General features: G+C 38.4%; 1 protein-coding gene across 1 annotated transcript in view; it reads left to right on the top strand.

Moving 5' to 3' along the window:
• The first annotated feature begins 10,946 nt into the window (after positions 1 to 10,946).
• The window catches only part of LOC140306497 (voltage-dependent calcium channel subunit alpha-2/delta-4-like), an 87,567-nt gene continuing 85,528 nt past the window's right edge, over positions 10,947 to 12,985 (top strand). Inside the window, exon 1 of the mRNA XM_072385111.1 lies at positions 10,947 to 11,047. Within this exon, the coding sequence (XP_072241212.1) occupies positions 10,947 to 11,047 (101 nt within the window). The remainder of the gene's footprint in view (positions 11,048 to 12,985) is intronic.

Below are 12,985 nucleotides of genomic sequence, written 5' to 3'. Positions count from 1 at the left end.
GGGCTGCTAGGAACAAATACTACTTATACGGTGTCTTTTAACTTATATAGACTGTTGCTTGTTTTTATTCAATTTAATTCATTTGAATTATTTTATTTCTTTCTATTTATATTCTTTTACATATTGTTAATGCTTTTCTGCTCCCTTCTGCAATGCTTTTATTTTATGTAAAGCACTTTGAATTGCTTGTGCTATACAAATAAATTTGACTTTGACTGAGTATTTGGTTAAATAAATTGTTTTTAAAAAGGATTTGAATGTCTTTAATAAACATGCATTTTATCACAAAGCATCTACATGGCAAATGATATGAGAGGCATAAAGACATCTTATCTATGATAATTGATATAGTAGATTCTAGAAACATAAAATGGCCACAAGACTGACCTAAGATGAGAATGTGTTAACACTGAAATAAAGAGGGACATACATATAGTTTTGCTTGTGGTGGTGCCACTTTGTTCATGGGAAATGTTTCTTCATTTCCCTTCCAAACAATATTTCCATTTCAGCACAGACTTTCTATAAAAAAAAACAGCTTGCCAAGACTCATAACCTGTTCCCTTACAGAGAACATCACAGTGCCTTTTTCTCATGTCCAAGTTACATCATCAACAGATGGTTAAGCAGCTGTTGGCAGAAAGATGAAAGTGATTTGTGTTTCATATCTGAATTCAATAAATCCAAACAATTATCAACATGAGGTGTGTATGTGTGTGTGTGTACCATTAGATTAAACAATGTAGATAGGTTAAAGTTTTATGAATTTGAATAACGATGAAATTAATCTAATTTCTCATCACTGATTGTCATTCGCCCAAAGCACAGGCAGAGGCAAGTGGCTTTCTTGCTACTGATTTATTTGAAGACTTGAAAAAAATTGCACCATGAAAACCAAATACAAAAATTAAAAGAAAATACAGACCATGTTAGCTTAACATAAAGCAAATATTTAAAAGTAACATAAAGTTAATTACTTCAAAAAATAAAGTAATACTTACTTAGGAAATACACATTTTACGTAAAGTAGAATAGAGTCAAAAAACAAACAAATACATTGCTTGGCAGTGTGCTACCTTTGAGAAATTAGCATTCAACGTCCTTAGTGAGTCTTTCTTAATGGTTTCATAATGTGTGCATGCTTCCTATTTTCCATTTTAATATTGAGCGCAACTGCAAATCTCGCAACAACTCTGAAGTCCCATGAGACCTGACAGCCCCGCGAAATATTGCCGACCGTGAAGTTAGTGACTGTTAGCGGTGTGTATTTTTGTCAACTGTGATGATATAAACACACTGACAAACAGTAAATCAGAGAGTGAATAGTTAGCAGAGTCCATAGAGGAGGGTTGCAGAGCTAACAAGCTGGTGTGTGACGAGTAAACGCACTTTGTCAGTGAGAGTGTATTGTCAGGTGCGTGTGTGTGCTGTCTCCATTTTGAAAGTTCACAAAATCAACTTTGCTGAGAGGGAAAGCTAAATTTTGGTTTCTTATTTTTATTTGAATGTTTTTCATACTCCCCCCAAAATTATCAAAATAATGCTGTGTTCTGTCTGAGTACAGTCGGGGAATAAAAGAACCCACGATAATTTACCCACAAATGTAGATCTTGTTAGTAATCTTTTATGTCTCTTCAATTTTTAGCTTTAGTTGAACATGATCACTAGAGACTGGAAATGGGAGAGTGGGCTGTAATCTGTTAGTTCAGAATTGGAATTAGAGTACATTAGACAAGGTGATCTGCACCCAGTCATTAGCAATTTGGTCATTTCAAGTAATGGCTTTTTAAGGAACCTCTAGTCAAAGTCTGGAGGTGAGTTTGTTTAAGCTGAAGTTACTTGCCATTTCAGTGCTCATCTAAAAGATGTAAATTAGGAAAAGTGGATGGAAATCGCAAAAATTTATATAAAACTTCAACTAAAGCCAAAAAAATGTTTCCTTTTAGTGATTTTTGTCTGTTGTAGTAGACGTGAAGCTCATTAGATGTAACAGAAACAACTTTGCAAAGCACGCCTGACATGGCAAAGACTAAAATTATGTAACTCACCAGCTGAAAAGCTTTAGCAATGTATAAACTGATGACTGTCTTACCACTAGGGCTGCACGATTATGACCAAAATCATAATCCCGATTATTCAGATCAATATTTAAATCATGATTATTAATCATGATCATATATCATTTTTATTGCACCATTTATAAACAAGCAATGTGCCAACAATTTTTAGTGAAAATTTTAACTTTAAATTAGAACAAATTATAAATAATGCAAAATAAAAACAAAAACCCAATCATTTAAAATTTTTTAAGTACTTACTGTCTTGATCGGACAGATGTCTTTGGCCAAATGAAAAGATATTGCGTCTGTTATTTCTAGTGTCTTTGGGAGGTAGATGGATAGGGTACTATCCATTTGTCTGGGTTGGCGCTGGACACTGACGGGGATTCTTCCTCAAGCGTCTGCTAAATACATAAACATAATAAATAGATAAGTGAAAGAAAGAAAGAAAGAAAGAAAGAAAGAAAGAAAGAAAGAAAGAAAGAAAGAAAGAAAGAAAGAAAGAAAGAAAGAAAGAAAGAAAGAAAGAAAGAAAGAAAGAAAGAAAGAAAGAAAGAAAGAAAAAGAAAGAAAAAAACTGGTGTGATGTGTTCAGATCTCTTAGTCCTGGTTAAAACTCTAGCAGCAGCTAGTTCAGTTAAAAGACCATTACAGTAATCAAGTCTACTGGAGATGAATGCATGGATGGATGGATGTTTCTGAGTTGGTAAAAAGTTGCCTTGTTGACAGCTTTGATGTGGCTGCTGAAAATCTGATCTGAGTCTATCAACACTCCAAGGTTACGAACTTGGTCAATGATTGTAAGGGCCCGAGTCTCAAGATATTTACCAATGCTGACCCTCTTCTTTTTGCTACCAAACAGAATGATCTCAGTTTTGTCATCATTTAATAGTGGAAAATTCTCTCTAATCCAGGTGTTTATTTCCTCCAGAACCTGACACAGTACGTCTGCTGGGCTGCAGTCATTTGGTGACAGAGACACATAAAGTTGTGTATCGTCTGCATAACTGTGATAATTGATGTTAAAGTTCTGTAATATCTGACCCAAAGAGAGCGTTTTCAAGCGTCCAATAATTGACCCCTGGGGGACACAAGTCATGGCCACTCGCTCAGATTCATAGCTGCCAATTGTAACAAAATAACTCAGACATTCTAAGTAGGACCTGAACCAGTTAAGGACCGCTCCAGAAAGTCCAACCCAGTTTTCCAGCCTGTGCAACAGGAGTCCAATCTATACACCTGTTGGAGATCCAACAGAACCAGGACTGAAACATAACCAGAATCAGTTCAACCTCATGTCATTTTATACAAAAGAACTCTAGTTTGATACTTATTGACCTCATAAATTGTGAGAAGTTGCAGTTTTTTAAATAGTGGCTTCATTGGGGCTAAATAAGAAGAGTTGGTGGCAATTCTTACAAAGGGTTTCTGAAATCTAACTTTGCCCTTGAAACTTGTGCAAGTAAATTGTCATTGATAGAAATTTTGGCTTTATCTGCATTTTAGTTCTTGTTTTTATTTCTGAAAACGATAAAATTTAATTTCTTGACATTGACATTGTTTAACTTAAACCAATGGGAAAATGGATGAGTCCAGCATTTGCTTTAGCAATAAGGGAATCGAAATTCTTGTCAGTGAAAAAAAGATTTGTGTCATCAGTGAATAATATAGGTGACAATAAACTTGAAGCATTGGCAAGATCGTTAACATATATCAAAAATATCAAGGGTCCTAAAATGGATCCTTGTGGAACACCACATTTTAGTGCAGTCTGCTGTGATTGAAAACCAATGAAAAGAACAAATTGCTCTCTGCTGTTTAAGTAATTAGAAACCCATTGTAAACCCTGTTTTCTAAAACCATAACTGTATCAAAAGCCTTTGATGAATCTAAGAATAAGAGCCATAGCCTATATGAAGAATATTTTTTCCTAAACCCATACTGATAGTATCTAAGTGTGTCTTGATTCTATTGTATACCAGCTTTTCAAGGATTTTAGAAAAACTAGGCAATGTTGATATAGAACGATAGTTTGAGAAAACAGATGGATCCTCAGATTTAAAGAGCGGAATAACCTTGGCAATTTTGTAAGCCTGAGGGATAATACCTGATTCGAGGGACATGGAAAAATGGAATGTTAAGGGATCAATGATTAAAGATGCTACCTTTTGGATCAAAGAGGCTGGAATTTCAACATGACCATGAGAAGAGTTTTTGATTATGGTTATTGGTTGCTTGTCACAATAGATAATCATAATAGATACTTAAACATGTTCTTTTTTCTTCTGTGGCAATTTGAGTGTGGTAGCTATCAGAGAAGACATTAGATTTCGATTCAGTAGAGCATTATTTCACACAAACCTCTACTAATTGATTAATCGATTTACAAAAAAAACGTTTATGACTAGTTAATGAAAATCTAAATAGTCCTACAAGAATCCAATGCACAAACTGAATCATAGTGTAAAAACAGTTAGCAAGCTCTAACCTTTGGACTGATCTGTGTGGGTGGGTGTGTGTCAGTGAAGCATTTAACACACTGTGTAATTTACTATCAGCTCTGACACTGATACCACACTGTTACCAGATCCTCACTGATGCTACGAGGACCTGAAACCCACCTCATCAATGCCTTAAAGCACACACAGACATGCACAGGGTTTTGAAAAGTCAAAGAGAGGAATGTGCCTGTCTGAGGATTCAGCTGGAGGTCAAAGTACTATTGAACATAATGACAGCCATATGAAAAAGAAGAGATCACTTTGGGTCTTAAATCCTGATCCATCACTGATACCTTATTTATATATTATTTGATTGTATAACTGGCCATGTTATTCTCCTACCATACCCATATTCATATGATCTATAAGTATCTGGTTATTCCAGGTGCTCACTGTATTTCTGAGATTTTCTACTTTTTAATCATCTTTTTTTTCTTGATTTTACTCACAATTGTAATGGTAAGGTCTGTTCCTGGTCCTTTATTTCTGTCTGCCTCTCTGTCACAAGTCTTTCATTTTTGAAAGTACTAATAGTACAATGTCCAACTGTGTAGGACCAAATAAGGTGAGCGCCTGGTGGCTGAGCCATGGCTCCTTGGGCTTTGTTGGGCTTAGCACGAAGATGAATATGAGCTGGGCAGCAGGAGAAGGCCCAGGTTAAACACCTCCGTGTTGGAGTTCTGCCTGGTGAGTGAGAGGGTCGCCTCACTGCAGCTGCAAGTTGCAGGAACGAAGGTTCTGACTGCTGGACAGACCTGGTAAGCCCAGACGAGTAGTGAGGGTGTATTAGGAATGTCTGTTGGAGGCCCCTGTGCGCAAGGTCTTTAACTTGCACCTTCAGGAGAATTTCTCTCACATACCGAGGTAGGTTGGGGACATGGAATCCGAATGGACCATGTTCAGGATGTTGCCTCCAAGAGTTGTGGCCTGAAGGTTGTCTGTGTCTCTCATGGCGGTAACCGGAGGACCCGCTGGTGGACACCAGCAGTGAGGGAAGTTGTCAAGCTGAAGAAGGAGTTGGTTGTTCCGGGGGTCACTTGGGTGTGGGAGGAATTCAGGGAGACTATGGAGAAGAACTTTAGGTTGGCCTCAAGGGTACTCTGACATTTCACGGCTCAGAAAGGGAAAGCGGGGACCTTCCCAGGTTGTGCTTGACCTGAGTGGAAAACTGCTGACCCAAACTGAGGATATTGTGGAGTAGTGGAAGGAGCACTGAGGATCTCCTCAATCTGGCTGACATGTCCTCCATTGAGGAGGTAGAGTCTAAGGACTTAGGACTCGTCCATCAACTTGGTGGAAGTCATCAAGATCATCAAAAAGCCCCCTGGTGGCTAAAGGCTCTGGACATGGTTGGACTGTCTTGGCTGACAAGCCTCTGCAATGTCACTTGGAGGCCTGGGTGTGCCAGACCGGGATGGTGATTCCCATTTTTAAGAAAGGGGACCGAAGAGTGTGTTCCAACTACAGGGGGGATCACACTACTCAACCTCCCTGGAAAGGTTTACTCCAGAGTGTTGGAGAGGAGGCTCCGACTGATTGTCGAACCTCGGGTTCAGGAGTAGTGTTGCTTTCGCCCAGGTTGTGGAACAGTGGACCCGACATTTACCCTTGCAGAGTTACTGAGGGGATCATGGGAGTTTGCCCAGCCAGTCTACATGTGTTTTGTAGATTTGGAAAAGGCTTACGACCGTGTTTTACTTCCTGTTTTATTTTGGACTCACCTTTTTCCCCTTTAATTTCAGACCATGACTTCTTCCCTTGTGTGATTGTCTTCCCCGCCCAGATTGTTTCCACCTGTGTTCCTCCTCATGTATAAATAGTCCTGTCTCCCTTGTCTCTTTGGCAGTTTGTCTTGCATGTCTGTCAAGTGAGTTAAAACCGGTACGTATTGTTAGACCCGTCAAGTATTGTTAAATCAAAATCTTTTCTATTGTAGTTTACGTTGTGGATGAGCGTCTTTTGTTTTTTTTGGAATAAACCCTTTTTACATACCTTTGAGGTGTGCATTTTGAGTCCTTCTCGGTCAAAGGTATATACAATTCTGTTTTTTTAGTTTTAAATGGATATAAATGGACCATCTTGTTTGTCAGATGTTCTTAACATCCACACCCCTGTGACAGCGGTACGGTTGACCAGACAGTTTTTCTTAGAAGTTCCAAGATCAAGAATAAAACTCAAGCTTTTGCTGTGGCTGCCCCATATCTGTGGAACAGTTTACCTTTGCATATACGTACCGCTCAGATTGTAGATATAATCAAATCATTGCTGAAGTCTCACCTCTCATCCCAGCTGTCATTGGGCGAGAGGTAGGGTACACCCTGGACAGGTCATAAGTCCATCACAAGGTCAATTTAAAGTCACCAATCAACCTAGAATGCATGTTTTTGGACAGTGGGAAAACGAGGACAGAGCACACAGAACAATAAAATAAGATAATTAGCTTTATTGTCATCGTACAAGAATACAACGGCAGCATCTCTTGTAGCAGCTACAATGTCACAAGTGTAAAACGTAATACAAGTAATAAATATTAAAGTGCAGTTAAAAATGTTATATATATACGATACATATGCTGAACCAGCTGCTGATGTACCAACTGCTTGTCTAATATTTTGGACTTTGTCTGTGAGAATTTGGCAAAGTCATTGCAGGCCATGGTGGAATGAAGTATTTTAATTGGACACAGCTTTTAATTGGACACAAGATTACTGCGCACTATGTAGGTAAACTACTAGGAGGATGATTAGCCATGGCTGTGTCAAATGAGTAATCAACATGCCGGAAACAGAGACGGACAAGGAGTAGGGGATACCATCAGACCATAAAAATAAAAATTTAAAATTTGAGCCTGGCCAGATAATCTGATGGTATTATATAATTATTTACAGTTAATAAAGAAGCAATTAACGTAGATCTACCATTGGTTTCGGCCTCTAAAGTCTAGTGTGAGTTTTTACTTTGATTTCTTTTGTATTTGATACAAGTGATTAATATGAAAACATAAAAACAAATATGCCTTTATCACACAAGCACATGTGTTATGGAAGTTTTCAATCGCTTCCTTCCTAATACCTCTGATGAGCAATGAAATAGAGAAACTTACTTTTTCTGTCGGCCGGCTAAGTTTTTTATTCTTCGTTGCAAGGAAAAAGATCAGTCCACACCATTCAGCGGCAATGGTATGAAAAGATACAAACAAAAGAAATACAGAGCATTTATACCTTTAGATGTGTAACAACATCTCCAGAGGGGGGCAGGATGCAGTCTTGATGATAATTAAGAAACAGGAGGTTAAAACAATTATCTTGTCTGAGTGTTAATTAAGAGGTAAATAGTTTAAAACAATTAGCGTGTCTGGGTGATACAAATGGTTAATGTGGATTGGAGAGTCTGTCAGTCCTGAGACATAAAATTTACCATCACACATGCAAACTAAAAACACAATGATACTAGCATAAAGAAACAGTCTGGGTGTGTCATCTGAGCTTTTTTAGAGCTTCTGCTTTCAGGAACACTGAAATGTGTTAATTTAGTTTTAGTTTGTGTTGATGCACTGAAGCAGTGCTGACCGTTTAGTTACCTGACTTGTAGACATTGGGCATGTTTATTGACAGTAAGTTTACCATTTACCTCCCCAAAGGCTTGCTGTTTGAAAGTTAGGACAGGTTAAAGTTAAGTCCAGGTGAAGTTGAGCTCTGCAGAATGGAAAGCAAGAAAAGAAGGAATATGCTTGTCTTACTTGTTGTATGTTGTACCTTTACACACTAGAGGGAGCTGTTGACTGACATGACAACATCATGAATATTGTCATAACCAGTCAGCTACATATGTGGTATGTGGAGTTTCTGTAATGGTATTGTTTCAGCATCCTGCTTTTAAAGTGTGTTAATTTACAATTCACATTTTACAGTCTTTGAGATTTACAAGATTGTTAGGTACAGATTTGTTGATTTTATTGGTTGAACTTCTGAGAAGGGCAGAAACAATAAACATTATAATGTCATAAAAAGACAATGTTGATATGATAATGCAGACGAAGTGCAAGCATGGTAAATGGACTTGTACTTGTATAGTGCTTTTCTAGTCTAGCTGACCACTCAAAGCGCTTCACTACATGCTCACACACATTCATACAGCACGTCTTAAGATATAACTACGTGCTTTCTAAGCATTCACACACATTCATACCCCCAATGATACACTGGGGGTGCAACGTGGGGTTCAGTGTCTTGCCCAAGGACGCTTCGACATGTATCCTGGGGAAGCCAGAGTCGAACCACCGACCTTCCGATTGGAGGGCGACTGCTCTTCCTCCTGAGCTACCTATTCTTGGGATGCTGATCAATAATTAATGGGAGTCTGTGAACTGTGAAACCAAACAGCAGCCAGAAAATTATCCACACCTACACTTACTGTTCCATGTGATTTATTCATCTTAACACCTGATCGCCCTGCTGTTCGGAGTTTTTTTTTTTAATTTCTGAATCTCAAGGATTAATATTTGGAGTTTTCCAATTTGAAATTAGGGTTGTTCTTTGAAAAATTACTAAAAGGTTTTACACATTCATGTGGCTGATATCAAAGCACTCTTGACAAATTTAAGTGGTCGAAGTTACAATAATCTTAATGTGGATATCAGGATGGAGTTGGAGTTGCAAAAAATGTTGGATGAACTGAGGCCTATGATTGGCTCAAATTTCAGATGCACCAAATACAGGGAGGTCAAACTATTTGACAGCAGTATTATGTATGTTTTTCACAATATGTGGTGTTTTACTGATAAAAACTAAAAGCATTGACATCCCTTCTTATACTCTATGTGTAACATTAACTTTTAAAAGAGATCAGGTTACAGTTAGTTAGGGACCTTGACCTCTATGGGGGCTAAAGCAAGTCTGATTTAAACTGAAAACCACATGGGAGGACTTGCTGATGGATGTGTTTGTGTCCAATTGACAGAATGCATAATGTATTTGTTGATAAAAGTCTGTAAATCTGTGAGATGGTTATGTTTTTCTGTGTGTATTATTGAGGTTGTGCTTTTCGGATAGTAGAAATAAAGCTGTATTACGTTGTGAATGAATTTTGGTAATGATTACATTTAAGCAGCTGATCATGGTTAGTTCTTCCAAAACTATGTCAACTGTCTTTGCCTGCAGCAGTTGATAGTAATGCTGATGATGGTGATCATGAGGTGGAATAGAAGTTAGAGATGATACTGAGGTAATGTTGAGCTCATTCTGGTCAACAGTTTTTTCTCCTACTGTGTTCACATATGGCAGTTGTAGGTTGAAACTCCCTGGGCCCATTGACTGTGTATGGCATGAGTACTTGGTTCAGTAACTTCATAAAATAAGTTGCATTTCATTCTTTTTTAGTCTCTTTTGTTAAAAAATCACCAACACATATTAGATTTCTGCATGTTGATCCCCCTGACAGCTTTTGATCCCACCAAGTTTCAGGAGGTGCCAAATTCAGGAGTAACCCATCAATAGGGTCAATGCAGTGTGTGTGTGTATGTGTTTGTGCTTAGTCATTTCTTTGAGTAATCGGCTCATTGTGTGAGAGTGTGTTGAGGCATCACATTGGCTAGCCTTCTTTTCTTATGGTTTGAGCAGCCAAACTGAACCACAGGGTTTTTTTTTCCTCCCTCCATCAGCTCTGATTGGTTGCCAAAGAGCCTGTCTGCAGAAATTACTCTAATCCTCTTAGATAAAACAGAGCCTTCATCCAATCCCCTGCATCAATCCCTTTTCTCCCTCCCCCTGGTGTCTCTCCTCCCTCTCTCTCTGTTCATCTACGTGAAAGAGGAGTTTTTAATCCAAGTGGATTATGTTGCAAGTTGGGCAAAATCTGCCGCAGACGCCTTCATGATTTACTAAATATCTGCAAAGTGGAGAGATGGAACCCTCCTATTTGCCCTGATTGATGTGCAACAATGTGGTGGAACCATACACAACCTAAAGGAACCGACTACAGATAAAACCTTTACGCCAGTTTTGTTCCCAGGAGTCTGTGGGATGGAATTCTAACTTGTTCAGTGTCTTCTCTTCTTGCACCAGAAATAGATTTCCTCTCTTCATCACTTTGCCATACAGGGCTTATAAATCTTCAAGGATCTTTTGGAAGTTTCTCTGAGGAGGATGATAGGTAAAACAGGAAACTAAGAGAAGATGCAAGCTGCAGCACATCCAGATATGATGAAAAGCAGTCAGGGTCAAAAGACCACCACTGCAAATATTTTCATCTTTTGTTTGTTGCCAAGATGAGAAAACCATTTCCCATAAACTTTTTATCATCCTCTTGAATTTGTGGACCTGATCTTATTTTGTAAAACTGCCCTCAGAATTTTGGAGCTCAAGCTGTACAACTTTAGGAAGGCAGGATGGGGAGCAGGACGCCTGAAATGAGGAACCTCTTGAGGATTCTGGGATTTTTCTGTCTGTGGATTACGACTGAAGCTCAGATGAAAATCCCACCAGAAACGCAAGTATCCTCTTCTTTCACTCCCCCTTCTGGATTTTTGCTCTTTCTACTGTACCTGTTGTGATAAAAAACACTAGTACATATTTAGCAGCTGGCAGATTTAATATTCAGACAGGTCTCTCTTTTTTTTCAATTAAGTTTAGAAGGTTTAAAGTGGGTTTTTAGAGCTTCAGCATTCAATAAAGATCTTAATTTTAGAAAGGTTTCTCAAAAGTTCAGCATGTGATGTTGCCTGTCATTGCAAAGTTGACTTTCCCCAGAAAGTGTAAGATCTCTGAGTCTGAACAAATGATTAACTGCATAAATGCAAACATTAACTGTTGAATGACACATTCACAACTTCAGGGGTGAGTAAAAAGCAGACACTGATACTGGCAAATACCTCATTAGATCATAGCCTAAATATAATTCATGATTTTGTACCACCAAATCTGTGGCATGTGGGCTGTAGTGTTCAATTAATCTAAACAAAAATGTTGATACAGCTCTGTAGCTTTTTATAGCTCCAACTTTAGCTGTCTACCCTTAGTCAGATATTTTACAGTAATGAGATCCTTTGTGAAGCAGTAAGTCTGTAAGCAAAGTGTTCTACTACCCTTGAGAGGTATACAAGATGTGAGCCTTTGCTCTAATTTCTGAGACAGAATGAGCAGGCAGATTATCCCATTGGCTGCGGTAACAACAGCTTTAAATGACATGAGATCTGGACGTCTAACTATAGCCACTAACATAATAGCATTTCCAGCCCCAATTCCAACTTTAAACAATGTCTTCAAACTATATGTTCTTACTTTCCAAAAATGACAGATTCAAAACATGGACATGTAAATACTAAGTATAATTCTGGTTTACTTCAGCCTGATATACCTATTGAACAGCTAGCTAGTTTGCAGTCACCAGCTGTGTTGCAGGAATCCGAGAACAGGTAAAGGAGCACAAGTATCCTACAGCTTTTTATGAGCCAAACCCTCTGTTGTTTTAGCCATTTCCAAAAATCTCCATCGCCAATCACCCTCTTTCAGTATTTAGTTTCCAGGTCTGCTCATGTATTTTGCCAGATCCTCACCGACACTGAAGTTACAGCTACTCATGTCATGCAAGGTTTGGTCATGTCAAGTTTGTTCCCATGGTTTTCATAGTCACAGTCAGGGTCTGTTTAGTCATAGTCAGGTTTTCGTTTTGCCAAGTTTTTTTTTTCCTCCATAGTTAAGGTTTTTTGTATTCCAGCTCAGCCGCGACTTTTAGTTTTTCTCTGTTTAAATAAATTTTTTTCTTTTGAAATATCTGCATCTTGGTCCTACCTTCACCAAACCATGCACCACCACCCAACGCGAAGTAAGGATCTGGTTGAATGCATGAGCAGACCTGGAAACTAAATACTGACGGAGGGTGATTGGTGATGGAGTGCTGCTGAGGGAAAAAGCATAGGTGAAGTGAGTGAATCTGATGGCAGGGCAAGAGAAACTAAAGAAAACATGGCAAAAACTACAGACTAACCAGAAACGTAACATAACAAAACTAACAGACGTGACAAGGACAGAATGTATGAATACGTTAATTTGACCCTGCCCACACCTCCATCCACCAGCACTTGACACTATGTTCACACTGGGGCAATTCAGCTATACATGATGACAGACATGCCTTCTGTTACACTGGAAACTGCCCAAAATAAATGACCAGATCTGAGTAGGCATTACAATTTATTTAGTAACAAAACCAAACAAATCTTTGATGAAATTTGTAAAACTGCTGCACAGAATATTTTTGGATAAGACATGGAGACTTAAATAAATAGAGCCATAAATAGAACACATTATGTCTGCCATCATCACTAGAAAAACATGAAAAGGAGCTATTCCTTGTTCCTACTGGTTTTCTTCACCTAGCTTGTGCTAACAATTTTAACTTGAGATAGCTTCTTATTCAAGTTCCTCA

Source organism: Leuresthes tenuis, unplaced genomic scaffold (assembly GCF_036924035.1).
Source record: "Leuresthes tenuis unplaced genomic scaffold, fLeuTen1.0.hap1 SCAF_5, whole genome shotgun sequence".
Classification (NCBI taxonomy): Eukaryota; Metazoa; Chordata; class Actinopteri; order Atheriniformes; family Atherinopsidae; genus Leuresthes; species Leuresthes tenuis.
Note: the sequence above shows the minus strand (reverse complement) of the source record. Positions and strands in the feature narration are given on the sequence as shown.